General features: G+C 65.6%; 1 protein-coding gene across 21 annotated transcripts in view; it reads left to right on the top strand.

Annotated features, from left to right (window-relative positions):
- KIF1A (kinesin family member 1A) overlaps nucleotides 1-27,542 on the top strand; it is an 86,943-nt gene that overhangs the window by 44,990 nt on the left and 14,411 nt on the right. For 6 of the 21 annotated variants that reach the window (XM_043877605.1, XM_043877612.1, XM_043877610.1 and 3 more), the window contains 20 exons: nucleotides 899-982; nucleotides 2,710-2,890; nucleotides 2,961-3,033; nucleotides 3,160-3,253; nucleotides 3,941-4,089; nucleotides 4,781-4,959; nucleotides 6,212-6,349; nucleotides 7,035-7,301; nucleotides 13,278-13,396; nucleotides 15,309-15,394; nucleotides 15,957-16,095; nucleotides 16,208-16,376; nucleotides 16,509-16,599; nucleotides 17,978-18,096; nucleotides 18,757-18,812; nucleotides 19,598-19,706; nucleotides 19,940-20,006; nucleotides 20,196-20,280; nucleotides 22,945-23,050; nucleotides 25,047-25,073. In XM_043877605.1, coding sequence (XP_043733540.1) covers nucleotides 899-982; nucleotides 2,710-2,890; nucleotides 2,961-3,033; nucleotides 3,160-3,253; nucleotides 3,941-4,089; nucleotides 4,781-4,959; nucleotides 6,212-6,349; nucleotides 7,035-7,301; nucleotides 13,278-13,396; nucleotides 15,309-15,394; nucleotides 15,957-16,095; nucleotides 16,208-16,376; nucleotides 16,509-16,599; nucleotides 17,978-18,096; nucleotides 18,757-18,812; nucleotides 19,598-19,706; nucleotides 19,940-20,006; nucleotides 20,196-20,280; nucleotides 22,945-23,050; nucleotides 25,047-25,073 — 2,338 coding nt within the window. The remainder of the gene's footprint in view (nucleotides 1-898; nucleotides 983-2,709; nucleotides 2,891-2,960; nucleotides 3,034-3,159; nucleotides 3,254-3,940; nucleotides 4,090-4,780; nucleotides 4,960-6,211; nucleotides 6,350-7,034; nucleotides 7,302-13,277; nucleotides 13,397-15,308; nucleotides 15,395-15,956; nucleotides 16,096-16,207; nucleotides 16,377-16,508; nucleotides 16,600-17,977; nucleotides 18,097-18,756; nucleotides 18,813-19,597; nucleotides 19,707-19,939; nucleotides 20,007-20,195; nucleotides 20,281-22,944; nucleotides 23,051-25,046; nucleotides 25,074-27,542) is intronic. The other 15 variants (XM_043877624.1, XM_043877623.1, XM_043877621.1 and 12 more) reach the window with 3 other exon arrangements.

Genomic DNA, 27,542 nt, shown 5'->3' with positions numbered 1-27,542 from the left:
ATCAGCCCTGAGGGTCTGCTGGGTCAGCGCCCCCACCCCCATCTTCCTAGTCAGTCCTGGGAACCCCGATTCTAAGGGGGCTTAGACAGTTGGGCTGGGGACTGGGACTCCCTCCTCAGAGGGGGCCGGTTGGGGCAGTCACAGGCGGGAGGGCAGTGAGCCCAGGTCCAGGGACAACTGTTCTCAGGCCGCAGCTTGCTGCGGGCTGGGAGCGGCCATCTGTCCCTCTCCCCGGCCGGGCTGTCCTTGGGTGTCCGTCACCGCTGCCAGTCTCGAGCACGATCCTTCCTTTTTGGGGAGGTACCTGCTGTCCCAGCGGCCACGGCCCCCAAGCTCAGCGCACGCTCCCTGGTGGGCTCTGGCCAGCCTCGGGGCTGCAGACCAATGCCCTCTCTGTGACAGGGCCACCGCAGGGTAGTGGCCTTAAGCTGTGCTGAGGACACTGGTTCTCTCAGAATTCTGTCCCCAAAGCTCTCCCTGCCCTCGGGGGGTGGACACAAAGCCAGCAGGGGCTCTGGGGCTCCAGGACTGTCACTCCTGGAGACCCCGTAGGGCGGGATGGGTGCCTGGCGCGGCCACCCTGGCTCTGACTTGGGGCACAAGAGGCTCCCTACTGGGTATCACCTCCCTTGCCTGTGAGGGGCTGAGATGCCCCTCCGGCTTCTTTAAGGCCTAATCTTTAAGGCCTTAAGGCCTTTAAGCACTTTCTTTAAGGTGCTGCAGGGAGGAGGTGCCTGGGGGGCGCCTCACCTGGATGCCAGGTGGCCAGGTGGGTCGAGCCCCCCCCCCAACCCTGAGTGCTTGCTGGACTTGCAGTGAGTCCAGTTCAATGGACTCAGACAGGGAAACAGCCAGGGTGATAGCCCCTCACGGTCCTCCTCTCTGCCCTGTCCTGTAGCTGTGGTGACCCTAGAGCCCTGTGAAGGGGCGGACACCTATGTCAATGGCAAGAAAGTCACAGAGCCCAGCGTCCTGCGGTCAGGTACAGTGGGGGCGGGGGTTGCCGCACTCCCCATGCCTGTGCACCCCTGCTCCCAGGCTGTGGGGCTGCAGGCCCCTGGCCAGCCTGCAGGTGCCCTGGCTGCACCGTAGGCTCGGAGGTGGTGGGGTGAAGGCTGTTCACGGTGGAACTCCATGAGGGGCCCTGTCCCAGAGCTCCGGCGGGACAGAGGGGGGCCTTGGCAGAGCAGCCAGCGGGGCGTGGGCTGCACAACCCCCGCACCCTGGCCCCCTGGCTGGGCCTTGTGCTCTGGTGTTATAAAACAAGCAGGAGGAAGATGTATGTACACACACACGTGTATATACTGATGTATCTGTCTGTCCATCTACCGAGGGACTTACTCAATGGAATTGGCTCGGGAGGTGGTGGGGGCTAGACAGATGGGTCTGAAATCTGCAGGTGGAACTTTCTCCTCAGGGACATCTCTGTTTAGCTCTTAAGGCCTTTTCCCAAGGGGTGAGGCCCACCACATCCTGTGGATGGTCTCCTGTCCTAAGGTCACGTGACTGGAGGTGCCACCCCCAGCTACAGACGTTTCCTGGCAGTGCCTACATCAGTGCCCAAGAGCACCGCTGGGCTCCGCTCCCTAGACGAGCTGACACATGAGACGGACTGTCATATCACTGTGTCTGAGTGACTTTGCTAAGAATGAGGGCACTCTCCCTGGCTCCACTCCCCGGCCAAGCTGACACATGGACACACTGTCGTGTCACTGTGTCTCATGACTCTGCTAAGAACGAAGGGACTCTCCCTCTGCCCCAGCTGGGGTTGCAGACGGGACACCCCCAGCCTGACGTCCAGACCTCCCTGGCTGCTCCAAACAGCCCTCCCTGCCTTTGTGGTCCTGGGATGCTTTGAGGGGGTACGCACCACACATCTGGACTCAGGGGCCTCGTGAGGCCACCCATGGCCGGCGTCCTCGCATGGTTGAGCCAGGCAAGGGCAGGTCCAGAGAGCAGTTTCTGTCTCCCTTGTTGCTTCAGGATCGGTGCCCGAAGGCTCGGGGCAGGGCCTGGGCTGGGAGGGGAACGGAACTTGGGGGCTGGAGGAGCCGCCTGCAGGCTGGGGGCCTCCTGGGGAGTGGGATTGAGCCGGGTTTGCAGGCCCCAGAGGAGAGCTGTGATTCCTGGATAAAGTCAGAAGGAAACTAGGCGGTTCACAGAGAACCCTGCCTCCAGGCAGGATAGTCCCTGGACAGCTGGCACAGCCCTGGGGGCACTTGTGTGCCCGGGAGGGTCCTGCCGGCAGGGTGGAGCTTGGCTCTGGAAACCTGCTGGCCCCTGCTCTGCTGCCATCCAGGGGACGGCCGGGAAGGGAAGTGCCTGGCAGAGGGGCCAAGCCCAGCCCTCAGATGGGGGGTGCCAGGCCCAGGGCACGGGGCAGGAGGCCAGGCTGGCCTGGGAGTGGCACGTACGGGGTTGTGGAGAGGATGGGATGGTGGAGACGCCCCACGACTGTGCGGAAACGTCACTGCTGCTGGGAGGGGCGGGGCCCAGGGAGGATCCGGGGAGCCTGAGGAGGCGTGTTCAGGTCCTGGTGGGAGGGGGACGCTTGGTGCAGGCGGCAGTGGGCTGGCTCCGGACAACTGGGGGCGCCCCGGGGAGGGTGACGCTGGGACGCCGGGGGGGATTCCTCTCCTTTCCCCTCCCCTCCCCCGAGGCCCCTCAGACCAAAGGTTCTCCAGCTCCTGCCTCGGCCCCCTCCCCCAGGAAACCGCATCATCATGGGCAAGAGCCACGTGTTCCGGTTCAACCACCCGGAGCAGGCGCGGCAGGAGCGCGAGCGCACGCCCTGCGCGGAGACGCCGGCCGAGCCCGTGGACTGGGCCTTCGCCCAGCGCGAGCTGCTGGAGAAGCAGGGCATCGACATGAAGCAGGAGATGGAGCAGAGGTGGGCGGGGCTGCCCCTCCGGGTCCCCCGCCGCCATCCGCCAGCCCACATTCACCCTCGGCTCTTGCAGGCTCCAGGAGCTGGAGGACCAGTACCGTCGGGAGCGCGAGGAGGCCACCTACCTGCTGGAGCAGCAGCGACTGGTGAGGCGCCCCCACTCAGGTCCCCGCTGCCCCGCCGGAGCTGGCGCTGGGTGGGGCCGCGTCCGGAGGGGAGGGCCCCAGGGGCCTGGTCTCCGCGTGGAGCCACAGGCGCACTTCTGTGCCTAGGACTACGAGAGCAAGCTGGAGGCCCTGCAGAAGCAGATGGACTCCAGGTACTACCCCGAGGTGAACGAGGAGGAGGAGGAGCCGGAGGACGAAGGTGAGGAGGCGGGCCGGGCCGGCCTGGGGCTGGGGAGGGGCCTCCCCGCAGGTCGGCTGGCCCGGGCCTTTGCCCCGGGGTCCCTGGTCTGCAGGCAGGATTTGGGAGGCTGTGCTGCAGCAGGAAGGCACCTGTGCACACACGTGCAGTTCTGGGGCAGGCAGCCTGGAGCACGCGGAGGATAGTGCAGGGTCCCCTGCGGGCACCTTGCATCCACCTAGCCTGTGCTGCTGTAGCGGCGCTAGTGCTCGTCCCTGGACAAGGTCTCTGCGCCGTTTCAGAGCGTTTCCTTGGGTAGCCCACCGCTGACCGCAGCTGCCGGGCGGAGGACCACCCGCAGGCAGGGTTCACGTCCCGCTCGGCCTCCGGTCAGCTGGTTGGCCCCTTGGGCGGATGAGACCTGGCCGCCCTTGTCTGGACTCGTCTATCTGGGGGTGGAGGGTGCCAGGCCGCAGCCCGTCCTCCTGCCCCAGCCCCACCGCTGCTCCGAGCCCTCGCTGAGCTCCGGCCTGACTCTCAGGCCCCTCGCACTCACGCCGGGGGCGCGGCGGCCGCCGTGGGGCCTGAGGGCTGCTCCCTGAGGCCGGTCTCCCTGTCCGACCCCTTTCCGAGCACCCTAGAGAGTTGGTGCTACCCTGGGGGCCTGAGCCCCCGCCCCGCATCGACTGGGCCCGCCTCTCCGCACAGTCCAGTGGACGGAGCGGGAGTGCGAGCTGGCGCTGTGGGCCTTCCGGAAGTGGAAGTGGTACCAGTTCACGTCGCTGCGGGACCTGCTGTGGGGCAACGCCATCTTCCTCAAGGAGGCCAACGCCATCAGCGTGGAGCTCAAGAAGAAGGTGGGCCAGCCGCGCCATGCCCCCGTTACGCCCATTCCCCGCCCATGCACGCCACGCCCACGCCCATGCAGCCACGCCCTCGCCACACGCATTTCCCCGCCCGTGCACGCCACGCCCCTGCCACGCCCTCCCACACCACGCCCCTTTCGCACTACCCCACGGCACACACGCCACGCCCACGCAGCCACGCCGATGCCACGCCCCCACCACACCACGCCCACGCAACAGGCCTGACACGCTCCCTCATGCTGCACCCCCGCCCCGCCCATTCCCCACCTATGCACGCCCCGCTCGTGCCACGCCTTCGCCACGCACGCCACAGCCCCTAGCAGGCCATGCCACACCACGCCACGCCCCTTCCACGCTACGCCCCCACGGCACGCCCATGCCACGCCCCCACCACACCACGCCACGCCCCCACCACGCCGTCTGCACCTCGAGGGCACTCTTCCAGCCCAGTAGGACTCCCAGCTGAGCGGCTCTGCCTCTCTACCAGGGGGGCGAAACGCCCCTGACCTGTACCCCTAGGAGGCTGGGTGGCTGAAGGGAAGCCTGCACTGACCAAGGCCGGCGCGTAGGCAGGCCGGAGCGCGGGCGAAGTGGAGCTTCCTCTCCAGCCGCGGGAAAGAGGCTATTCCGAGGCCGGGCTCCACCTCCAAGGGGCTAACGGCGTCATCTTCACCGAGCACAGGTCCAATTCCAGTTTGTCCTCCTCACGGACACACTCTACTCCCCACTGCCACCTGACCTACTGCCCCCGGAGGCTGCCAAGGACCGAGAGACTCGCCCCTTCCCGCGCACCATCGTGGCCGTGGAGGTCCAAGACCAGAAGAACGGGGCCACCCACTACTGGACGCTGGAGAAACTCAGGTGCATGGGAAGCGGAGTGAACGCGGGATATCAGGCAGCTAGTTTTCCTGTTTCAGTTTCTTTTTAAGTCAGAAGAAAGTACATAGGATCCAGCCTTATTAAAGAATCTGTGTTCTGCTCTGGCAAAGCCAGGCTGAAGTTGGCGGGTGAGGTGCTGGGGGGAGGAAGGCAGGGGCTCCTCTGCCTTGGGCGGAGCCTGGGGGTGGCGGAGCAGGGCGGGGGCCCCTGGAGGACTGCCGGTCTGCCTTCTGCTCTGCCTCCAGGGTTCCACGTGCCCACCCTGCCGTGCGTGGGCCTGACTTTTCCTGGGTGAAGGTGACTGGGCAGGGCTTTGCCATGGGAGAAAAGTTTACTGTTGCTCAGCTTCCCCTGGAAGGAGGGACACCTGCACGCAGGGGAGGTGCAGGGCCTTCAGGGACGAAGCAGGGGTCTCACTACGGCCTCTTCGAGGCGTTCGTGGGCACAGCTGGACAAGGCGAACAGGGACGACTGGCCGGTTAGAACAGCACTGGAGACTTGGGGCAGGGGCTGCCTGGTGGCCTGGCCCCGCACCTGAGGTTAGGGCAGGGGAGCTGGCTGGTTGAGTGGGCTTGGGCTGGGTAAGGGAGTCTTCACTGTGGGGGAAGGGTCTCCTCAGGTAGTGAGGCCCCAAAGATGTCAGAACACTGTGAGACACAGAAAATGAAGAACGCAGACGCACTCACATGTGCAGCCACGCATGTTCACACACGTGATCCCGCTCATCTTCAAACACAGGCCCACTGGCACTCACATACCAACCATGTATGTTCCCAGGCACACCTGCCCCTTCCCTGTCCTCCAGGCTGCGGCCCCTCCTGGGAGATGAATGTCCCCCCAGGTCCTTCCTGTTGCACCTGGGCCCCCGAGGGATATTTCCCTCGGAGGTGTTTCTCTCACAGCTTGCTGGTTTTCCAGGGTGATAACTTCGGAAATGCCTTCTTCCTTGTGTCCTGTCACAACTTGCCCTTCGCTCACCAGCTCCCAGGGCTCCGTGCCTGAATCCGGGTCCCCCCCACCCTGGCTGGTCCCAGCCCTGTCCCCTGCTGACACCCTGCAGCTGTCCCTGGGGTTAAGAGAAGTGTGTGGTGAATGTGTGTTGCACTGCAAGCCCCTTGCTCATGGTCAGCCGATTCTAAGGACCATGGAGGGAATGTCCAGCAAACCCACTTGAGCTGAGGGCAGCCCTGAGCAGGACGCTCTGCCCGGGCCCATGCTGACCTCTGCCTTGCAGACAGCGGCTGGACCTGATGCGGGAGATGTATGACCGGGCGGCCGAGGTGCCCTCCAGCGTCATCGAGGACTGTGACAACGTGGTGACCGGAGGAGACCCCTTCTATGACCGCTTCCCCTGGTTCCGGCTGGTGGGCAGGTGGGTGTCTGCCTCCGGACCGGGCTGAGAGGCTGGGAGAAGACTGGTGGGTGACTGGGAGGCTGGTGGGTGGCGAGGGCCTGGGCCCTGGCCCTGACCCGAGGCGGGTGCTGACCCTCTTCCATCCCGAATCCCCTGCCTTGGTCCTCTCTGGGCTGAGTCCCCCCGTCATCCTCTCCACACACCAGCGGGCCCTGATGGGGAGGGGGTCTCCACATTGCCACCCACCTCCGCTTCGGGGCTGTAGCCCTCAGGCGACACCTGTCCACGGGTGAGAGTGTGAGGCTTGGTCAGGCCTTCTGGGCCACTGGTGGGGCGTGAGCGGGAGGCAGGGCAGAGTGCTCCCAGAGCCCAGAGTCTGTGCCTGCTGTCCCCTGGCTCCTGGGCTGGGGGGCTGCACCCAGCCCCTGCCCCCCACGGGGCGTGGATTCTGAGGCTTCAACATGACCACGGCCTCGGCCACACCCGGCCAGGACCACACCTGCCGGGACCTTCCAGAACCTTCCGGGGCTGCACACTGGCCCCATGGGCGGGCGTGCGTGTGTGTCCACGCCTGGGGACGGCACGCCCTGGGCCACCTCGGCTTTGGAGGCGGTGCCCGTGGAGGTCTGTGTGTCGGCCGCCCGCCCCGCCGCCCCTGAGGAGCCGGTGTTAACTTCTCTCTGTCTTGTCGCACTAACCCCAGTTCAGTCGTCTCTGGCTGCAACAGCTACCCTCTTCTCAACACATGCATGAGCGAGCGCATGGCTGCTCTCACCCCCTCCCCCACCTTCTCGAGCCCCGACTCCGACGCCACCGAGCCTGCCGAGGAGCAGAGCGTGGGGGAGGAGGAGGAGGAGGAGGAGGAGGAGGAGGAGGAGGACCTGGAGGACGACGTCTTTCCGGAGCACGTGCTGTGCGACGGCCGGGACCCGTTTTACGACCGGCCCCCCCTGTTCAGTTTAGTAGGAAGGTTGGTGAGGTTGAGGACGGCATGCTGGGAAGGAACCAGCTCTTTTGCACAGGAGCACTGCTGTGGGCACGGTGGACCACCGGCAGGGCGCCGCCCTGGCGCAGGGGGCAGGCAGGGGCTGGCCTCCCCCGGGGAGCGAGTGAGGCAGCGAGAGCGCCCCTGGCCGTCCTGGGGAGGCCCAGCCCGGGAGGGTGGGGGCCCAGTGACAGAGGAGGCAGGACGCCCCGGGGCACAGGCTCCACACAGGGGGGCCTGTCTCTGCCAAGAGGCCTCCGGAACCCCAAGGAGAGCCCCCACCCCCATGCAGGGGCCTCAGGATGATTTGGAAAAGTGGTGGCAGGCATCCTTGCACCCCCTCGCCCACTAGCCGAGGCCGCTGTCCCTCCTTCTGCTGTTTTCCAAAAGAGATGGAGGGTCTGGATGTGCTCCCAGTGCCGCCCCCGTCCCCCATCGTGGGAAGAGGAGCAGAACCTGGAGGAAGCCGTTGGGGGACAGCAGGGGGGACGAAGGAAGGGCAGAGCCTGGCAGTGGGAGGGCCTCCCTCTGAAGCCCTGGGCAGCCTGGCTTCTCTCCGAGCCAGTCTCCATCTAAGATAGAGAACACCTCATTCGTCCTGGCCTTCAAGCCATCAACACTGGAGACAGCGCCCCTGGCCTTGTGCCCTCCAGGGAGGTGTCCTCTGTGGAGGGGAGGCAGTGATTAACGGTTTTAGACAGGAGGCAGACCAGGTCCAGGAGGGGGCGCGGGGCTCGCCCTGCAGGCAGATGGGCCAAGTATAGTCTGTCTGTTTTTATCACCGTGGGACAGAGATGAGAGAGAAAGACCTAGAAACCTAGCTGTAGAAGTAGAAACCTTGGCTCACAGAGACTGAATTTACACATTCTGTCTGCAAAGGTGGAAGTGAGCTTTAACGGCAACCTTTGTAGGAGCCTGGGATTGCTTCCTGGGCTAGGCCGAGGGAAGGTTTTGGAAGTCTTAACCTTGGAGCACCAGTGCTGGAAGCTGTGCCGAGGCTGGCCCCCAGATAACGGGGTTTGTTCTGGGAGCCCTTGGGTGCAGCTGCTGGAGTGGAAGCCCCTCTGGTTCCTCTGGGAAGGAAGCAGGCTCTCTCGAGGGGATCGTGGGTTTATTCTGACTCAGTCTCCCTGAGCGGGGGCTGTTGGCCCCCTGGCTCTCTCCTGAGATGCCCCAGTCCAGCTTCCTGCCCCAACGACCTAAGGGAAGGTGTGACCCCTGGGGCTGGCTCCACACAGGCCTCTCAGAAAGCCCGGCCACGCAGGCCAGGGCTGCCGGGTGTCAGGCAGACGTGGGGTCACTGGGAGAAACGGGGGTGGGCTCTTGCAGTCTCAGCCAGAAAGAGCTGGGTCCTTCCGACACTCCCCCTGTGATCTGGGATGTTACGAAAACAACCAAAACCAAAGCCGCGCGAGAGTCCAGCTCCCCACGCGGCCGTCTGCGAGGGGCTTCATTTGGAAACGTCCTGATTTTTCTGGTTTGGCAAGAATTGGCTTTTCCCGCGCAGCAGCTGTGCAGGCCCAGCCCCGAGGAGGACCCGTGTGTGGTTCCCTTTATCCTTCTGGTAGCCGCTGGCTCTCTCTCCAAAGCTTAAGCGAAATTGGGGCTCCCACTCTTGCCTCCCTCCGGAAAGGCTTCCGTGGCCCCAGCATGCGTCTGCACCTCACCAATCTCGTGGTTAGCGCTGCCTCCTCCGCTCCCCCACGCTCCGCCCCGGCCCCCACCTCTGCCGCCCCCTCTGTCTCCGGCGGGTCTCAGCCTGCTTCAAGGTGCCCTCGCTCCCGAGCACAGAGTCCCGGCAGGGGCCTCCCCCGAGTCCAGGGTCAGCCTGTGTGCCGTTGCGCTGGGGGGTGGGGTGGGCCGGCCCAGGGGGAGGAGGTGGGCCTGTGGGCTCAGTCTCCCCCATGGTCCTCCCCGCCTGGACCTTGGCTCTCAGAAGGGGGCTGGGCAGGGGAGCCGCAGAGAGAGGAGGGTGAGGGGCTGACCATCTGGGATGGATGGTCCCGGGGAAGGAGGACAGGTGCCCCCCGAGTGTAGGATCCAGGACGCTGGGTGGAAAAGCACTGACCCGCCGTGTCGCTCTGCGCTGTCTGGGCCGGCGAGGCCGAGCTCCCAGCCCCCATCCGGGTGTGCTCTGCGGGCCAAGCCGCTCAGCACAAATCGTCTCCAGCAAGGCACTGGGCCACCGTGTGAGGGTGGGCGTGCCATGGCCGGCGGGGCCTCCTGACAGGGCTGGGCTGCTCCGGCCCCCGGGGTGGTGGGAGCTGCTGTCCGCTTGGGCGTGTGGAGGGCCCAGCCTCTACCCCTTGGACCCACCCTCTCCCGTCCCCGTCACTCGGGGTGGGCCTGGGGTCTTCCCGCCCCCTGCCCTCGAGGCTGGTGCTGCCACCAGGGGCAGTGGCTGCCAGGTCGGGGGTCCCTTCGGGGTGAAGGCGGTGTCATCATCACAGGGCGAGGGGCAGTGAGGAGGACAGAGGGTCCCGCAAGGCCGCCATGCCCTCTGGAAGCCCTCGCCCAGGGCTGCATCTGATCTGTGTGCGAACCCGCCTGGTGCCCCTGGGGGTGTGGGGACCAGCCCTCCCACGGCCGGCAGTGAGGTTCAGAGAGGGCGGCGAGTGTGGCCGTGGACTCCAGGCGTCTTTTTCTTTGTAAAACCCCAACCTCCAACCACGGGGGCCCTCAAAGCCCCCAGCCCTGCTGTTTACGATACCCTAAGCATGTGGGTTTTCTTTCCTTTCCGACATGAGGAAATCCCGTGAGATCGGGAAAGACTTGATTTACCTAACGAACCTTAAATAAGCCGCTGGGCGATGGGGCGCCGTGCCCACAGCTGGGAGCTGTCCTGGAGCCAGCCTGGGGTCCCGCCCCAGCCGAGCGTCTGCTCCCAGCCTTGCTGTCCTCGGGCCTCCGTCTCCGCCTGTGAGATGGGGCACGGAAGCCGTGGTTCGCCAGCCTTAGCACCCCCGCTTAGACCTCCGGCGCTGTGTTTGAGCCCCTAGTTCCAGCCGTTGGTCCAGCTGAGGCATGCCGCTGGGGAGGGAGCCCCAGCGTCCGTGTTGAGGTGTGAGGAGAGGAGACCCCGGCTGCCTGCCGCATGGTGCTGAGGGCTCCAGCGCCAGCCCTGGTGGGCTCGCAAGGGCTGTCATGCAGTTTCTCCCCTGGAGCTTTCAGTGGCAGACTGCCAGCGGGGTGGTTTGAGCCTTAGGACTCATGGGGTGCGGCCCCCTTCGATGCGTGGGCCCCGTGGCAGGAGGCGCCCCGGGAGACCGCAGTGGGCATGTGCAGCCGCGGGGCCCTGGGGGAGCGGGGACACTCGCCTGCCACGGGCCTGCTGTGACTGGGTTGGCCCGGCCCCGTGCCTCGGACTGCCTAGGGCCTGGCCTCCGTGGGCGCAGGAAGGAGGAGGGCTGACCTCCTTCCCCCTCTCACCGCCCCTCGGGGTGGTCCTGGGTCCCCTGCAGGGGTCTGCGAGAAGCCACTGGAGCCGGGAGCCAGCGCCCAGGGACTGCCCCCTGAGCCTTCAGGAAGCAGCCCCGGGCCTGGCGGGCCCTCCTGGCTGGTGGCCCTCGGACAGCCTGACACTCTGCCTCGGGAAGGCATCGTGCCCTCAGTAGCCCACCACCCAGGTGGCATGCCTCCCCGTAGGTCCTCCTGTGGGTCCCTGCAGGGTGCAGGGGGTGGGCAGGCCTGCCCCCCACCCTGGCGCCTGGGGCTCCCAGAAGTCTCCCGACCCTGCTTTCTGCAGCAGGCGGTGCCCAGGGGCTGGCAGGGCTGAGGGCAGCGCTGATTGGGCCCCGCAGCTGGGGGCTGCCTCACCCAGCCCCCTCAGCCCTCTGGGGCAGGGGAGGGCAGCTGGGCCTCGGGGGAGTGGAGCCGGCTCTGTGCCTGTCCCCATAGCTCGAGTCCTGGCCCTGCACTTCCCCTTCTGGACCCCATGACTTGGTTCATTTCACAGTTGCCCCCTCCCACCCCCAGTTTCCATCAGAGAAGCTGGGCCAGCAGCCCAGGTGCCGGGGAGGGGAGGCCCCCACCGTCCCGCCCGAGGTGGGTGCTGGCCGATGCCCTCTGCGATGTGGGCGAGGCCTTCTGTTCGGGCTCCAGCATCTCTTGCTGGCTTCTGCTCGCCTGTGTGGTGGCCGGGGGCAGTGGGCCTTGGCGCCCGCCCCCGTCGGGGGAGAGAGCACCGAAGGGAGGGGCCGTGGGGCTCCCTCAGAGATGGTGCTCTGCTGGGGAGGGGCTTCCGCCTGCCGGAGGGCAGGGGGCCGCGGTGGTAGGCCCTGGGAGGCCCCACCTGGGGCTCCTGGGGCCTGGCTTAGCCTTCGGGGGCCCAGAAAGCAAAACCAGTCAACAGAGGTTGGGCCTACTGGTAAATTTGGGCCAACGGGGAGAGCTGTGCAGACAGCAGCCCAGAGGCTGAGACGTGGTAGCCTTGCACAGAGATGGGAGCAGACGGGGGCGTGAGGCCAGAACGGGGCGGGGCCCATGGCAGGGGCTGGGGCACCTGTTGGATGCAAAGAGCTTGGAGGCCGAGGTGGGTGGGGCCTGCTCGGGTCTCAGGTCCCCTCTGGCAGCCGTGGAGGCCGGGGTGGGGGTGGTGCAGGGGGAGAGGGCGGGAGGCCAGGGCTGATGGGCTGGTGATGGGTTTCAGAGTCTCGAGGCAGAGCTGAGGGACGGGCTAGGATGGCGTGCAGAGTTCTGCCTTGCAGCGGGGGAAGGCCGGCGGTGGCCAGGCTGGGAGCCGACCGGAGAGGGGACACAGGGCCTGGAGTCAGGGCCCTGGGGACAGCCCCGCCCCCACCTGCGGCCATGGGGCATCCAGAGCAGGGACTCCAGCCTGGATGAGGGGCGGGGCGACGGACAACGCACCTCTCCTCCTATCCCCCAGCGCCCCCACCCCACCCAACCAGTGCCCAGACTGCCACCTCAACTGACCACACCTTGTCCCCACCTGGGCCCCCTCACCCCCCTGCACTTCCTCCCCAGCACCTCCCACCATCCGGCTCCAAATCCTGCCCCTCCCCCAGGACCACACCCAGAACTCCCCCAATGCCGGAGCTCAGGGTTGCCGGGTCTGTGCCTTTGGGCTGGAGTGGAGGGCAGAGCAGGGCTGGAAACCAGGGTGCTCCCTCCAGGAGGACACACCTCAAGGAGGGCATCCCTCAAAGAGGGCCCCCCCCAGGAGGACATACCCCAAAGAGGGCACGTCCCCAAGGAGGGTGTTTCCCCCAGGAGGGGGTGTACCCCCAAGGAGGGCTTCCTGAACAGAAGGGAGTGGTGCTCATGCCAGCCTGCCCACCCGCGGAGCAGCACAGGCTCCGTCCTCCACGGCCCGTGAGATCCTGCAGGGTGGCCGGCTCAGGGAGGGGGTGCCACGGGTGACGTGGCCTCTGGCCCGCCTGTCTTGGCACTAGCTGGGCGCACAGCTGAGCTGCCGGGAGAGGGGGGCTCTGGGCCCTGGGGCTGGTGGGGCCGTGCCAGGCAGTACTGCAGTGTCTGGGGCATCCTTGGGGCTCCGTTCAGCCCTCCTCCCGGGCCCTGGCTGACGTCATGGAGCTGTCACCGCTTGTGTTCCTGGAGAGGCTCACAGGGAGCCCTGAGCCGTCTTTCGCCATCTGAGGCCCTCTGTGGGGTCTGCGAGTGTCAGGGGCCCCCGGGAAACGGGCAGGGGAGACGGGGGGCATCGGCACCAGTGTGAGGGTTGTAGGTCAGCGAGGCGGTCCCCGGTCGTCATCCTTGAAGCAGGCTGAACCCTCCTCCTCGCTGTCCTCCGCGTCCTCCCACCCCTCTGCCCTGTCCGCTGCTGCCCGCCCTGCCCTGTGCAGCCCCTGCCTGCCCCCCGCCCTGGCTGCCCCCGCCTGGCTGCCCGCCCCCTCTGCTTTGCAGTGTCGTGTCTTGCGCCCGCCCTGCCGCCTCTGCCAGGTGCCCGGCGGGTGGCCCTGACCACGGCCTCTCCTCCCCCAGGGCCTTCGTGTACCTCAGCAACCTGCTGTATCCCGTGCCGCTGGTGCACCGCGTGGCCATCGTCAGCGAGAAGGGCGAGGTGAAGGGCTTCCTGCGCGTGGCCGTGCAGGCCATCTCAGGTGCGTGCAGGCAGCCTCCCCCACAGCCCCGGCCTCCTCCGTCTCTCCCTGCAAGAGAAGCCCTGCTGCCCGGCGCTCAGCTCGGGCTCCCGGGGCTCCTCCTGGTCGGCTGGGGCCTCCAGGGCCGTGCAGGCCGAGCCGGGGGCTGTCTGAGGCCCCTCTGGCTCGGGCCCCCCACCAGGCGGCCTGCAGATGCAGCCTAGTGCAGAAGTGCGCCCCAAGCCCCCACCGTAGTCTCAGCCCCAGGAGGGGTGCGCACACTCCGGCCCTTGGTCCCCCAGCCTTCCCGAGTCCCTAGCACGGCCCCCTCTGGAGCGCATGGCTGCTCGGGTGCTGACCTGTGTCCCCAGAGGCCGTGAGCCCCTCCCTACCGCTGGCCAGCTGGTCCAGCCCCCCACTGAGAGGCAGATGCCCCTCACTGCCCAGTCCCCTCCCGTCCGCCCCTCTGGTTTGGGGGCAGCCTCCCAAGGGAGGGCATCGGGTTTGCTGGGTTTGCCCCTCTGAAAGTGGGTCCTCTGTGAAGCTTCTTAGACAGGAGTGTGGAGAGATACTTGAAGGACTCATGGGGAACTGCTGGGCTGGAGGGTCCCTCTACTGCAATAGCCAGTCTTCCCTTCTCCACCTCCAGCCCCCAGCGCCTCCTCGGGCCTCTTTCTCCGCTCCCGAGGCTTGGCCTGGGCACCATGGGTGCCCCGTGTCGGCTGCAGAGGGCCAAGGCTGGGACAGGGAGGTGCGGAGCGTGAGCAGCGCAGGTGGCCTGCTCTCCCAGTGGGTGGCCCGTGTGTGTGCACTCTGGATGTCTGGACCCCTGTGCCGGGTTCTCGCTTCCCCATGATCCCAAGCACTCTCCCCAGCTCCTCCAGCTGTGTGACCATGGTGCTTCGGCCCCTGGGGATGCGGCTGAGAAGGGGGAGGCTGGGGTGGGCTGGCTTTAGGAACGAGCCAGGTGACAGCGATGCTGGGGCATCCACTGCTGCCTTCCTCCCCCGAGGGGGGCCCAAGCCCTCTGGGTGCTTTGTCCTCCCCGGTCTCTTCCTGGCCCTTCCTGACCCCTCGGCCCCTGTACAGCGGGTCCCACCTGGCCGGCCGCTTCATAGACAGACAGGTTGGTGCTGTCTGTTTGGGCCGGACCCGACGTCCCCCGTGTGGTGGCTGAGCTGGAGGAGACGGCCACCCCTGCCCCTGTCCCCCCGCAATGGCAGGGGCCCTCCTGCGCACTTGCCCTGGGCCGCCCTGAGCGGTGGTGGGGTAGAGCCCTGGGCCCTCGGGCAGCCGGGGTGGATGCCTTGGTGGTGTTTGCACCCCCACAGGGCCCCAGAACAGAGGGTCAGAGCCACGTGGCATCTGTGAAGTCTCCTGCAGCGGCACCTAGCCAGAGTGGCTGGAGTTGGGGGCTGGGGGCCTGGAGGGGGCAGAACTGGGGGCCTTCAGGCGGCGGGAGAGGGTTTGGGTTTTGTCCCAGATGGTAGGCAACCCTGGACACCGGGGAGAAGCGGGTGTGAGGGCATGTGGGGTGTTGAGTGTCCAGCTGCGTGACGGGGGGAGGGGAGAGGGGTGGGGGGGTCCAGAGGCGCCTGGGTTCTGCTGCAGCGGCTGAGTCTGGGGTCAGGACATGGCGGGGGGGGGGGGGCAGAGGTAGAAAGCTTAGCCCTGACAAGGTGGCTTTCACGGCCCCATCGGCGTGGCCGTGCCGACGACATGGCTGCCGCTGGGCCATGGGGCAGCGGAGGCCGGTGATCAGGGTGCCCGGGACATGCCCTGGTCATTCAGGACTGCTCGGCCATGTCTGGGATCCCCCAGGCGGGTTGGAGCCGCACCTGGTTCCCGCATCCCCCCCTCCAGCACTCAGAGTGGACGTCCTGTCCCACCTGGGGACACGCTGGGCCTGACCCTCTGCTCCGTCCTGTTTCAGCCGACGAGGAGGCCCCTGACTACGGCTCCGGCGTCCGCCAGTCTGGAACAGCCAAAATCTCCTTTGACGACCAGCATTTCGAGAAGGTAGTGGGGTGGCCACGGATGCCACCGGATGGGCCGCCAGCCAGGCAGGGCCTCGGGGTGGGGGAGGACGGCGTCTTCCTCGCAGGCGCCCTTCCTGCTCTCGGGCGGCAGGCCTGAGCGGGGAGCTCCCAGGCTCTGCCTGAACCGTTGTGCTCTGAGGCCTTGGGCCCAGGACCCCCGAGTCATCCCTCTCAGAGGGGCTGTCAGTGCTGGGCCTCACAGGAGGGGCACGGGGCGTCCGGCAGAGCAGAGAGGGCCCGGGGTGGGGGCGGTGAGGGGGCCTGGCTGGGCCCTGAAAGCCGCTGGGAGAGTCTCTACGGCGGGGCAGGGGGCGGAGCTGAGGAAGGGGGCGGAGCTGAGAGAGGGGTCCTGGCTGGGGTGGGGGCGGAGCTGAAGCCCAGAGTCGTGTCCCACCTTCCTTTCCCGCTGCGTAGACTGACAGAGGCACTCAGAGCCTGGGGAACCTAGGGCTAGGGAGGAGTCCGCCCGCGGCAGGGGCGGGCCTGGTGGGCGCTCAGGGTCCCTGGCCGTGCTCTGTCCGACCCCGCCCCCGCCTGCACAGTTCCAGGCCGAGTCCTGCCCCGGGGTGGGCATGTCCCGCTCAGGGACCTCCCAAGAGGAGCTGCGGATCGTGGAAGGCCAGGGCCAGGCCGCAGACTCTGGGCCCTCAGCCGACGAGGTCAACAACAACACCTGCTCAGGTGGGTCCCTGCTGCCCACCTCTTGGCAGGCACACGTGCTGCAGGCCAGTCCCCGAGCCCACACTCAGCCCTTTGGGTCCCTCCACGCCCCTCTGCCTTTGGCTCCCAGCAGCGGTGACCCCGGAGGGCCTCCTGGACAGCCCCGAGAAAGCCGCCCTGGACGGGCCCCTGGACGCCGCCCTGGACCACCTCGGCCTGGGCAGCACCTTCACCTTCCGCGTGACCGTCCTGCAGGCGTCCAGCATCTCTGCTGAATATGCCGACATCTTCTGCCAGTTCAAGTGAGCCTCATACCCAGGCTGTGCGGGTGGGCCTTGGCAAGGCGCGGGCGCAGGGCACCTGGTGGCCCCCTGGAGGCTGGGGTGCCCGTGCCCAGGTCCCACACCCACCAAGCATCTCCTCCCGGTTCGCAGCTTCATCCATCGCCATGATGAGGCCTTCTCTACAGAGCCCTTGAAGAACACAGGGAGGGGCCCCCCGCTGGGCTTCTACCACGTCCAAAATGTACGTCCTCAGGGCCCCCGTCCCCCTGCCGTGACCCGCCCCTCCCGGGGCCCCAGCTCTGCTGGCCTCCCTGAAACCCCCGAGGTGCTTTCACTCGGTCACACCTTCTCCCTCTCCTGAGCACCAGCCCTGGGCTGGGCGTGAGGACAAGGGCCTTGGGCACCAGGTGGGGGTGAGTGTGCTCCTGCTGGGCAGTAGGGGCTTTGGGGAGCTTAAGGCTGGGGGTGGGAGCAGCCCAGAGCCCCACCGAGGACCCCTGCAGCAAGCCTCGGTCGGATGTGGATGTGAAGGGTCTGGGGGCCCAGGGAGGCCACCCTAGCTTGGTCCTGGGGATGAGGTGGGGCAGGGTGTGCGGAGGGCCGTGGGGTGCCCAGGCAGAAGTCGGAGAGGCCAGGGAACCCCCAGCCCGGGAAGAACTGGCAGACGGCGGGGACACGGTTCAACCCACAACTCGAGCCAGGCTGTCAGGAGAGCAGGGGACTGTCTGCTGTGAGGTGGGGAAACAGGGCCCTGACGGAAGCCGCTGGGTCGCAAGACCTCGGGGACCCAGCAAGTGTGAGTCGGATCTGAGCTGTGGCTGTGCCCTGAGCAGCCACCCCGGCCTGGCTCAGCAGGGCCCTGTGGACTGTGGCCCATCCTGCCCCTCGGGGACGAGGGGCTCCGGTCATCTCTAAGCCAGGGAGGCAGGGCCGGCTCTGCCAGGGCGCTGCGTGGGTTCCTTCCCTGGCAGCCCAGCAGGGCCCCTCAGCCCAGGGGCTTTAACCAGGGGCTGCCTGCCTCTCAGCCCCTGAGGCTTAAGTCCGAGAGCCCGGTGGGCTCCAAGCTCCCTCTGAGGCCATGATGAGAACCAGTTGCCACTTCTCTCCCTGGCTCATAGATGGCCACCTTCCCCGGTATCCTCACGTCACGTCCCGTGCGGGCCTGTGCCCAAGTGTCCCCTTCCTACGAGAACACTGGGCCTGTGGGGCCCCCAGTGGCCTCATTCTAGCTCGATCGCCTCTGTGGAGACCCCTCTCTGACACACGTGCTGACAGTCAGGCTTCAACACGTGGGATGTGGGTGGTGGGGGACACAGTTCACCCCACACTGACGGGCGAGTGGACGAGAGCCCAAGCGCGGTCTGGCCGGGTCGCAGAGGCCCGTCCTGCAGCTCTGCCATCTGAAAGAGCAGCTGAGCCCAGGGGCCCTCAGCCCGTCAGTCCTGTGGGAGAGCCCGCAGGCCGGCCCGCAGTGGCTGGTCCACAGGGTGTGTGGAGGAGCAGGCTGGGTGGACCCAGGCGAGGTCAGCCCCGGGCTCTGCGGTCTGGGCCTGGGGTGCCGGGTGCTCCGTGGAGGCCGAGCTCTCCCCTCCTGACTCCCTGTGCCGCCCCCCGACCAGATCGCAGTGGAGGTGACCAGGTCCTTCATCGAATACATCAAGAGCCAGCCCCTCGTCTTCGAGGTCTTCGGGCACTACCAGCAGCACCCGTTCCCGCCCCTCTGCAAGGACGTGCTCAGGTCAGCGGGCTGGGGCTTTTCGCCTCCGGGCCGGCAGGCTTGACCTGCACCCTGGACGGGCCTGGTGTGCTGGCTGTGGAGCCTTGTGGCCCCCCGACACCTTCTGTCTGAGGCCGGACATGGAGCGGTCAGAGACGGCCCCGCGGGGCTGAGGAGGGGTCTTAGAGGGTCACTGTCAGAACCTGGGCCTGGCCGTGTTCCAGAGCCCAGGGAAGCCACGCGGGGCTGGCGGGGGCGACCCCCTGCCCTGCTCCTGAGTCCTCCGCCCCCCCAGGCAGGATGGGGGTGACTGGCCCTGCTCCCTCCCCTGCCTGGGGCTCTCAAGGTGGGTTCCCGCTGAGCCCCCCGCGTGTGGGGACAGCAGCCCAGAGGATTGGGGGCAGTGCCACCTCCAGGCGCCCTCTGTGCTGATGTGCGGGACCCAGGGCGAGTGTCGGCAGAGCAGGCCGGAGGGGCTGGTTCCAGGGCTCACCTGTCCTGGGGAGGGGAGAGGCCTGCCTGGATTCCTGGGGCCTCGTGGGGCCTCCCGGGGGGTCCTGAGTTCTAGGGTGCCCCTTCCCCGGCTGGCGGAGGCCTGAGGTCAGGCCTTTCCCAGGCCCCGTGGGAGAGGCACTGGCCTCTGGTCACTCACGGTCACTCTCCCCATCTCTGTCCCCACAGCCCCCTGAGGCCCTCACGCCGCCACTTCCCACGGGTCATGCCGCTCTCCAAGCCAGGTAGGCGGGGCTCTCCCTGGCGCAGGGTGCCCGTGTGGGCCGGGCCTGCTTGGCCAAGTGTAGTCCTGCAAGGGCGTCCCTGCCCCCTAGCCTCCTGGCACCTCCCTGCCCCCCCCCGCTGGCCCTCTGGGGCACCCACAGAGTCAGGGCTCCCTTCCAGAGCAGGGGCCACAGAGGGACATCTGGGAGGCTGCCCGCGGCTGGGGATGAGGGCCGGGGGCTCCCTGGGGGGCTGGGCCCTGTGAACTGAACCTGCAGGACAGACACTGTCTGAGAGGAGGCAGGCTCGGAAGCTGCTTCCTGGGGGGGAGGCTGGAGGTGGGCGAGCCCAGGAGGTCCCTGGAGGAAGGGCCCTGGGAGGTCAGCTGCGCCTGGCACCCAGAGCGGAGGGGCTGTGGGCAGAGGTGGCTGGGCACACGGGGCACAGAGCCTGTGTGTTGGGAGTGGCCACACGTCTAGGGCGGTGGGGTCCAGGGCCTCTGTGCTGGAAGCAGGTGCTTGGCGTGGCCGAGGGGTCCCGGGCAGGTCGTGGGGCCTCAGAGCAGGCGTGGCTCCAGCCACTGGGGCTTCGGGCTCCTCCCGCCTGGCACAGACAAGCCTGCAGTCACGCCCGCCCCCCCAGGGGTGGTGGCCGAGGCCTGTCTGTGCCCTGGGGTGGAGCCCGCCAGTCTTCCCCGTGGAGGGCGGTGTCCTTGCCGCTGCTGGGGGTCTGCTCCCTGCCTCCTCTGCGCAGCCTCACCCACGAGTGGCCTGTTTGCACCCACATCTCCTCTCTGTCCCCCCAGTGCCGGCCACCAAGCTCAGCACACTGACGCGGCCCTGCCCAGGGCCCTGCCACTGCAAGTACGACCTGCTGGTCTACTTCGAGATCTGCGAGCTGGAGGCCAACGGCGAGTGAGTCCCGAGCCTGTGCTGCCCGCGCGGGGTGGGGCAGGGGTCCGCGGGAAGTGCGGGGCCAGGAGGGGCCTGGGGCAGCGGGTGGTGTTCCCCTGCCCTCTGCTCTGCTCCGGGGGGCCGGCCGGCTGTGCAGTGCGTGCGGGGCGGGACCGGGGTCTGTGGGACCCTGTCTGTGCTGTGGGCGCGGGGCGGGGCTGGGCACGCCCTCAGCCCTGCCGCCTCTCTTCCAGCTACATCCCGGCAGTGGTGGACCACCGCGGCGGGATGCCGTGCATGGGGACCTTCCTGCTCCACCAGGTGCGGAGACCTCGCTGCCCCTGCCCCGCCCACCCTGCCCCTGCCCCTGCCCCGCCCATGCCCCTCCCCTGCCCGCCCCTGACCCGCCCCGAGCCCCGCCCCTTCCTGCCATGCCCCTTCCCGCCCCGAGCCCCGCCCTCGCCTGGCCTTTCGCTGTCTGACCGTGCGGTCTCCGCCTGTGCCCGGCAGGGCATCCAGAGACGGATCACGGTGACCCTGCTGCACGAGACGGGCAGCCACATCCGCTGGAAGGAAGTGCGGGAGCTGGTGGTGGGTGAGTGAGGGCTCACACAGGTGGGAGCAGCGCAGGCGCCCGGCTCAGCCCCAGACCCGGCCCTGCCCCTGTTGCTGTGTGGTTTTGGCTGAGTCACTTAACCTCTCTGTGCCTCACCCCTCACCTGAAGAGAAGCGCAGGGACTCAGGCGATGATTCCAGACTTCTATTTAATCACCGCGTTAGCTTCCTAGGGCTGTTGTAAGGAAGTCCCGCACTCCAGATGGCTTGAAAGCCCAGAACTTGGTCCTGTCGTGGTTGTGGATAAGGCCTGTGATGAGGGTGTCAGCAGCTTGGCCATGCTTCCTTGAAGCCCCAGGGGAGGTCCTTCCTCCGCCTCTCCAGCTTCTGGTGGTTTGTGGGGAGCCCTTAGCTTGTGGACGCGTCACCCCAAACTTCTGTCTTCACGGGGCCTGGATGCTTAGATGAGGGCCCACCAGTCCAGCATGACAGCGTCTCACCTCCTCACGTCTGCCAAGCACCTGTTTGCACACGAGGTCACGTTCTGAGGTTCTGAGGGTCAGGACCACAACATGTTGTTTTGAGGGGACCCAATTCAGCTCCCAGAGAGTGCCAGGTCTTAGATGCTTTCCATCTGTAACTTCCTGCCGTGAACTCTTCCACCTTGGAAATGTTCCCTTTGCTGACTCTTTACGAAGAATCTGTTTTCCCAGGTTCTGTTCAAAGACTGGGACCACCATCCCTCCCAGGATGGACCACTGTCCGTCCTTAGCGTGAAGCCGCCTCCCCACCCCACTGCCCTGGAGCTAAGGGACCTCCGAGGCCTCGCCCCGGGCGTTGCTGTGGCCAAGGGCATCAGCTCGAGCACGGTGTCCCTGGGACTGGGGAGTGGCTCTGAGCGGGTAGCAGCAAGGATGTGACGGGGCCCGTAGTCCTGCGTCACTCGGTTAGGATCGTAGATCGCGGGGTTCTGACGGCCCCAGGACAAACGTTTCATTTGAGATGTTCCGTGTCTTATTTCCACACAAATCAGAACAGCAGAACAAACGCACACACCCCTATTGCAGATGTGGTCTGGGGGAGAGGCCCAGTGATTCCTTTCTGACTTAACAAAGAAAACTCAGTACTACTTGTTTATTCCTTGAGGAGGCAGAGTGATCAAATTAACCATCACTATAAGCGTAAGAAGATCCCCTGGAGGAGGGTATGGCAACCCACTCCAGTATGCTTGCCTGGAGAATCCCACGGACAGAGGAGCCCGGCGGGCTACAGCCCATGGGGTTGCACAGAGCCGGACACGCCTGTCTGACTAAGCACTTGCACTCAGGGGCGAGAAGTGGGTAACGGAGGCACCAGGAGGGAGTCGTGACTCGTGGCGGTTCTGGTGCCTTTTATAGACAGAGTCACCCCGTGCCCCCACCACAAGTACAGGCATCTTAGAGGGCTCTGCTGGAAATAGCCCTTGCAAGGAGACATTTTTGACTCAGTGTTTCTCTTCTTTTTCTTAAGTATAAAAAGAGAGGAAACATTGTTTCCTTCTCATCTTGCTAAGATGTCCTTTTCCAACTAGTAGGAGGGCCTGTGGGTTCCAGGCTGGGTGATTGGAACCTATCAACTGGGGTGGGGAGATATTGCAAGTTATTTATGGCTGAGAAACTGAGAAGCTCTGAACTTGGGCTGCGAGAAGACGTCCACTGACAGGCAGCGCCATGGGCAGCAGTCACTAAATTGTGTCCGACTCTTTGTGACCCCGTGGACTGCAGCACGCCAGGCTTTCCTGTCCTCACCATCTCCTAGAGCTTGCTCAAATGCATGTCCATTGAGTTGGTGATGCCATCCAACCATCTCATCCTTTGTCGTCCACTTCTCCTTTTGCCCTCAATCTTTCCTAGCATCAGGGTCTTTTCCAAAGAGTCGGCTCTTCATGTCAGGTGCTTCAGCTTCAGTATCAGTCCTTCCAATGAATATCCAGGGTTCATTTCTTTTAGGATTGACTGGTTTGTTCTCCTTGCTGTCAAAGGGACTCTCAGGAGTCTTGTCCAACACCACAGTTCAGAAGCATAGATTCTTTGGTGCTCAGCCTTCTTTATGGTTCAACTGTCACGTCCATAGATGACTACTGGGAAAACCATAGCTTTGACTGGATAGGCCTTTATCAGCGGAGTGATGTCTCTGCTTTTTAATACGCTGTCTAGGTTTGTCATAACTTTTTTTCCAAGGAGCAAGCGTCTTTTAATTTTGTGGTTGCAGTCACCATTCACAGTGATTTTGGAGCCCAGAAAAATAAAATCTGCATTGTTTCCACTTTTTCTTTATCTATTTGCCATGAAGTGATGGAACCAGTTGCCATGATCTTGAGTTTTTTGAATGCTGAGTTTCAAGCCAGCTTTTTCACTCTCCTCTTCCACCCTCATCAAGAGGCTCTTTGGTTCCTCTTCACTTTCTGCCATTAGGGTGGTGTCACCTGCATATCTGAGGTAGTTGGTATTTCTCTCAGCAGTCTGGATTCCAACTGCAGAGCCTGCATGGGCCTCCCTGCGCCTCTCAGTGTTGCCTTTAGCTGGGTGCCCCTGTGGCCATGTGGGCAGCCCTATGGCACGGCCTCGTAGCCGGAAGCTCCTGCCCAGGCAGAGGTGGAGAGCGGGGACCTGGCGCCCACCTGCCCTCCTGGGAAGTGACCAGCGGCCCACCCCCCTTCCCGCAGGTCGCATCCGAAACACCCCGGAAACGGACGAGTCCCTGATAGACCCTAACATCTTGTCACTCAGCATCCTCTCGTCCGGATACATCTGCCCAGCCCAGGACGACCGGTGAGTCCGCTCGGGGTCGGTGCTCTCTGGAGGAGGGCCTGAGTCGGCCCGGGGTGTGTTCTCAGCCCCCCACCTGGCCTGCCCGGCTGCGCAGGGCCCTGAGCTCTCCAGGCCTTCTTTCTGGCCCTCCAGGAGGTGGTGCAGGGAGGGACCCGTGGCCATGTGGTCCCCTGGCGAGCTCGCTCACCTGATGGAGGGGCACGTGGGCGTGGCTGGCGGAGGAGCCGGGTCCTGTCCTCAGGACTCTCGTGGGCGGGAGGCAGCATGGGGCAGTGGGCAGATGAACCGGCCGGATTTCCCAGCCACGCTGCTGCAGGCACATGTCCTGTTTGGCAGGCATCCTCCCTGCGGCCCAGGGTCCTGGAGGAGCTCAGGGTTGAGCCGGCCGGTGGTCTGGCATCCCGGGGTGGGGGTGTGCCCAACGGCATGGCTTGGCACACGCTCTTCCTCACTGGGTTTGCTGGGCTCGGGGGTTTTGGGGGAGAGGCCTCTGGGGGCCAGGCTGGGGTGGACAGCTCCCTGCCAGAGCCACCCTCCTGGGGGGATGTTGGTAAGCTTGGCTTTGTCTGAGACGCTGCTTCCTGGGGGTGTGGGGACATGAGGAGGGGGCTCCCAAGTCCCAAAGGCTCAACCTGGTCCAAAGGGCAGAAGCCAAGAGCTGACCCCGAGCTCCAGCCATGGGCATCTCCATGGGCTCTTGAGCCGTGTTTGCAGAAAGTATCTTGAGGGCTGGGTGCGCTGGAGCAGGTGGGGCCCCCCTTGCCAGGGGAGCGGGATCCATAAGGATAAAGGGTCCTGGTCCAGACAGAGCTGGGCTTCCTCGCAGGCTCCCCAGAGAGGGGGCAGCGACCCCGCAGGGGCAGGCGTGGCTCTGTTCCAGCCCTGCCCTGGAACCTTCTGGAGGAAACGCAGGCTGCACTGTGTCCAGAGGAGGGAGGGTTGGATGAGGATGCTGGGGGGTGTTCTCTCGAGGGTGGGGGCACCATGACAGGCAGGCCGGGCTTACGGGAAGGGAGGTGCGGCACGTGCGGGTAGGCCCGTCGCCGTGGGGACATCCTGGGGACCCAGCAGGAGGGCCTGGCACCCTCTCACGGTCTGCCGGCGGGGACACAGGCCTCTGAGGCCAGACCAAGGGTGGGGCTGAGGGGACCCGTGTCACCAGGGAGGCTGACCTCAGCGTCCACCCAATCTCTGACCCTCCCTTTGTCCTGGCAACGCCTCCATTCTTGGGCTAGAAGGGGAGTGGACCGGGGAGAGGAGGGGGGTGCGGGTGCCTCTGGGACCGTGTCTCTGGGCTCCTGACCTCCAGCCGGCACAGTGGCTGTGGGACACGTGGCCAGCCCCGTCCTGGGCTCCGTCCTGGGGAGCTTAGGGGGCTGGACCTCAGGTCAGTGGGGCTTTGGCTGAAAAGGTTCACCCTGCTCCTGGAAGTCAGAGCATCCATCGCTGGCGGGCCCGGCCTGTGCCCTGGGGACCATGGGACGAGAGGCCAACTCAAGTGCGGGAGGTCAGGGCCCCCGGGGCTCCAGGAAGCCCCCAGACCAGAGTCCCTGCCCGCAGCTGCTTTAGCCCTTGCTTGGCTCCCCATCTTCCTTGCTGTCTCATTCCAGCACGGCCCTGACCCGAGCCCCGCCCTGGGGAGAGTCTCGGGGACCCCCTCAGCGAGCAGCCCCAGGTGGGTGGCATGCAGAGGCTTGGCTGGTCAACCAGCAGCTCCCCCAAGGACCCTCTGTCCCTTGGACCCTGGCTGACGTCCTCAGAGCTCTGCGGGTGACGGGGCAGGCCCTCTCCCCACCCGGAGACCCGGGCCAGCCTTGGGCCCCGCGCCTCGGCTGCCCGCCTGCTTCGCCGCAGCCCTGGCCCCCCGACCCCCGCTCAGGGTCCCACGCTGTGCGGCCTCCCGGCTCCGCTGGGCCACCTGCGCGCTGCCCCGCCTGCTCCACTGCTGCCGCCCCCAGCCCCCCCCAACTAACCTGTGATTGTTTGTGTTTTGCAGGCAGTTTCTTGATTCGGACATGCCTAGGTACCATCCGTGCCCCTGGTTTCTTTCAGCCTGCCCCCACTCCACAGCCCCGAGATTTCATTCCAGCTTTCGGGCCCCTCCACACTTGCTCACCTCCCTGTCTGTCTCTGCTGTCTTCTCCTCCCGTTTTATTTCCTTTTTCCTCTCCCCGTCACACCGCTTCCTCCCCATTGCCCTCCACCCCCCCCCACCCCCCTCACCCGTGGCTGAGCACCCCCGCCCTCCACTCTCGATCTTGGCTGCTTCGGTAGTTTCTGCCCTTGTAGATGATGGCTGGCTTCCCGCTCCCCTCTGCCCCCCGAGCCTTGCCCGTGCCCCACCCTGCCCCAGCAGGAGCAGGCGCCCGCATGCAGGCTGGCCGGCCCCCTCCCCACACAGTGAGAGAGCAAAGGTGCATAGTGGGTACAGGACGGAGGGCAGATAGGCACGGCCCAGCCCAGCCCTCCCCGCTCTGCCCCGCTGCCTCAGGTGCGGGCCCCTCACCCAGCCAGGCTCCTGGCGAGGCCACCACACACCCTTCTGGAAGGGGGTGGGTGGTGAGGGGCGAAGGGCCCGGGCTCCAGACTCGCTGGTCCCAGGACCAGCCCCCGAGTCACGGGCTCCTGGGCCGGGCACGGAGATCCCTCCCCACCTGAGCTCTGGCCTTGGCGACCCGGTGCAGGGTCCTGGAGGCCCCGGGGTGGACGGCCTCGCAGTCCCTGTTACGGACGCTGTCCTTGAGGCCGCGGTCTGCTCTGGGCCTGTGTGGACTGTGGCCAGAGCTGGGCGCCCTGGCACCCTGAAAGAGGAAGGGGGCAGCAGAAGGCCTCCAGTGAGGACGCCTGGTCCTTGAGGGGGCGCAGGGCGCAGGGCAGTGCCTGCCCCTTCTCAGGGTGGGGCCCAGGGCAGAGGGCGGGGTCAGGTCTGGTGCGATGTGTTGGGACGGATGGTCATTCTGAATGTGCCCTGGGCAGCTCTAGCTGAGGCCTCAAGGGGTGGCCAGAGGCTGTAGTTCCCATCAGCGTGTCCCCAGGGCATGCGCACCCGAGGCAGGATCAGGTCCTCCCTGGGAACAGGCAGCTGGCTGTGGGGGGGACTCTGTCAAGGAAGACCTGCGGTGAAGCTGCACTAGAGGAGGGTCACATCCCTGCGGGGCCCAGAGAGCAGGGCCCTGCCCCTCTTGGGTAGCCTGGAGGGCTTCCTGGAGGTGGCAGCCTGCCAGCTGGTCCTGGAAGCAAACTGGGCCCACCATGGCAGCTGCAGCCTGCAGTCCGCCTGTTCTCAGAGAGCTCTAGGGTTCATCCCCGGAGGGGACCCGACTTCGGGCCTGTTTCCCTGATAAGTCCATCAGTATGATCACACAGGGGTATGGGCATTTTGTTCCAGTTTGCGTGTCCACAACCAGCCTGGTGTGACAGAGGTGTGCTCAGGCTGGTCCAGTACACCCCCTGCAGATACATCATGAAATAGAAACACTCCCTGTGGCCAGAAGGAGAGGGCCTTGGGTTGGGGTGGGGGTGGGGCTCCTACTCAGCAGGACCTCTGCACCAGCCCCCAGGCTGCAGAAGGGCCTCACCCCAGCCCCCAGGTGCAGAGCTGGGCTCATTGGCCCCCAGTGGCCTTGGCCTACAAGAGGAGGCCCAGAGTGCTGGGAAGGGTGAGGGGTCAGAGCCCCGAGCCTTGCCTAGGGCCTGCTTCACGCAGCAGGAAACTGCTGTGTTGGGAGGTTCTGGGGATGAGCAGAGGGTGCCGTCTTGATGTCTGGGGTGGGGTGGGGCCTGGGGGCTGCACCGGCTGGCCGGGCTGGCTGTGCGAACGTGCACGTGTGGCAGGATCTTCTGGAGCCTGTGGTCTGTCCCCTAGGCCCGGGACTCTGAGGGCTGCCTCAGTGTGCGAGACTAAATGAGATGAATGGGACAAGCTCTAAGGAGGGGCCTTGCACGCAGAACTTATTAATGTGTGTAGTGTGGTTATTTTCACTGCTACATTGTTGTTCAGTTGCTCAGTTGTGTCCGGCATTGTTGTTCCCTCGCTCAGTCGTGTCTGACTCTTTGCGACCCCAGGGACTGCAGCACGCCAGGCTTCCTTGTCCTTCACCATCTCCCAGAGTTTGTTCAAACTCACGTCCATTGAGTCGGTGATGCCATCCCACCATCTCATCCTCTGTCGTCCCCTTATCCTCCCGCCTTCGGTCTTTCCCAGCATCAGGGTCTTTTCCAGTAAGTTGGTTCTTCAAATCGGGTGGCCACAGACTGGAGTTTCAGCTTCAGCATCAGTCCCTTGAATGAATATTCAGGACTGATCTCTTTTAAGATGGACTGGCTTGATCTCCTTGACACCCAGGGGACTCTCTAGAGTCCTAGCATTTAATTTGAAGTACTCCTAAAGCACAAACCTCCTCAGCAAAGAGCCTAGTTTTTAAAAAGCTAACCACACCCATTTTCCAGAGGAGCCCTGCTGAGATGCAGGGGTCTCACTCTCACAGTGGGG

The sequence above is a fragment of the Cervus elaphus genome, chromosome 20, assembly GCF_910594005.1.
Source record: "Cervus elaphus chromosome 20, mCerEla1.1, whole genome shotgun sequence".
Classification (NCBI taxonomy): Eukaryota; Metazoa; Chordata; class Mammalia; order Artiodactyla; family Cervidae; genus Cervus; species Cervus elaphus.
The sequence above is the reverse complement of the archived record's forward strand: the minus strand, read 5'-3'. Positions and strand labels throughout refer to the sequence as shown.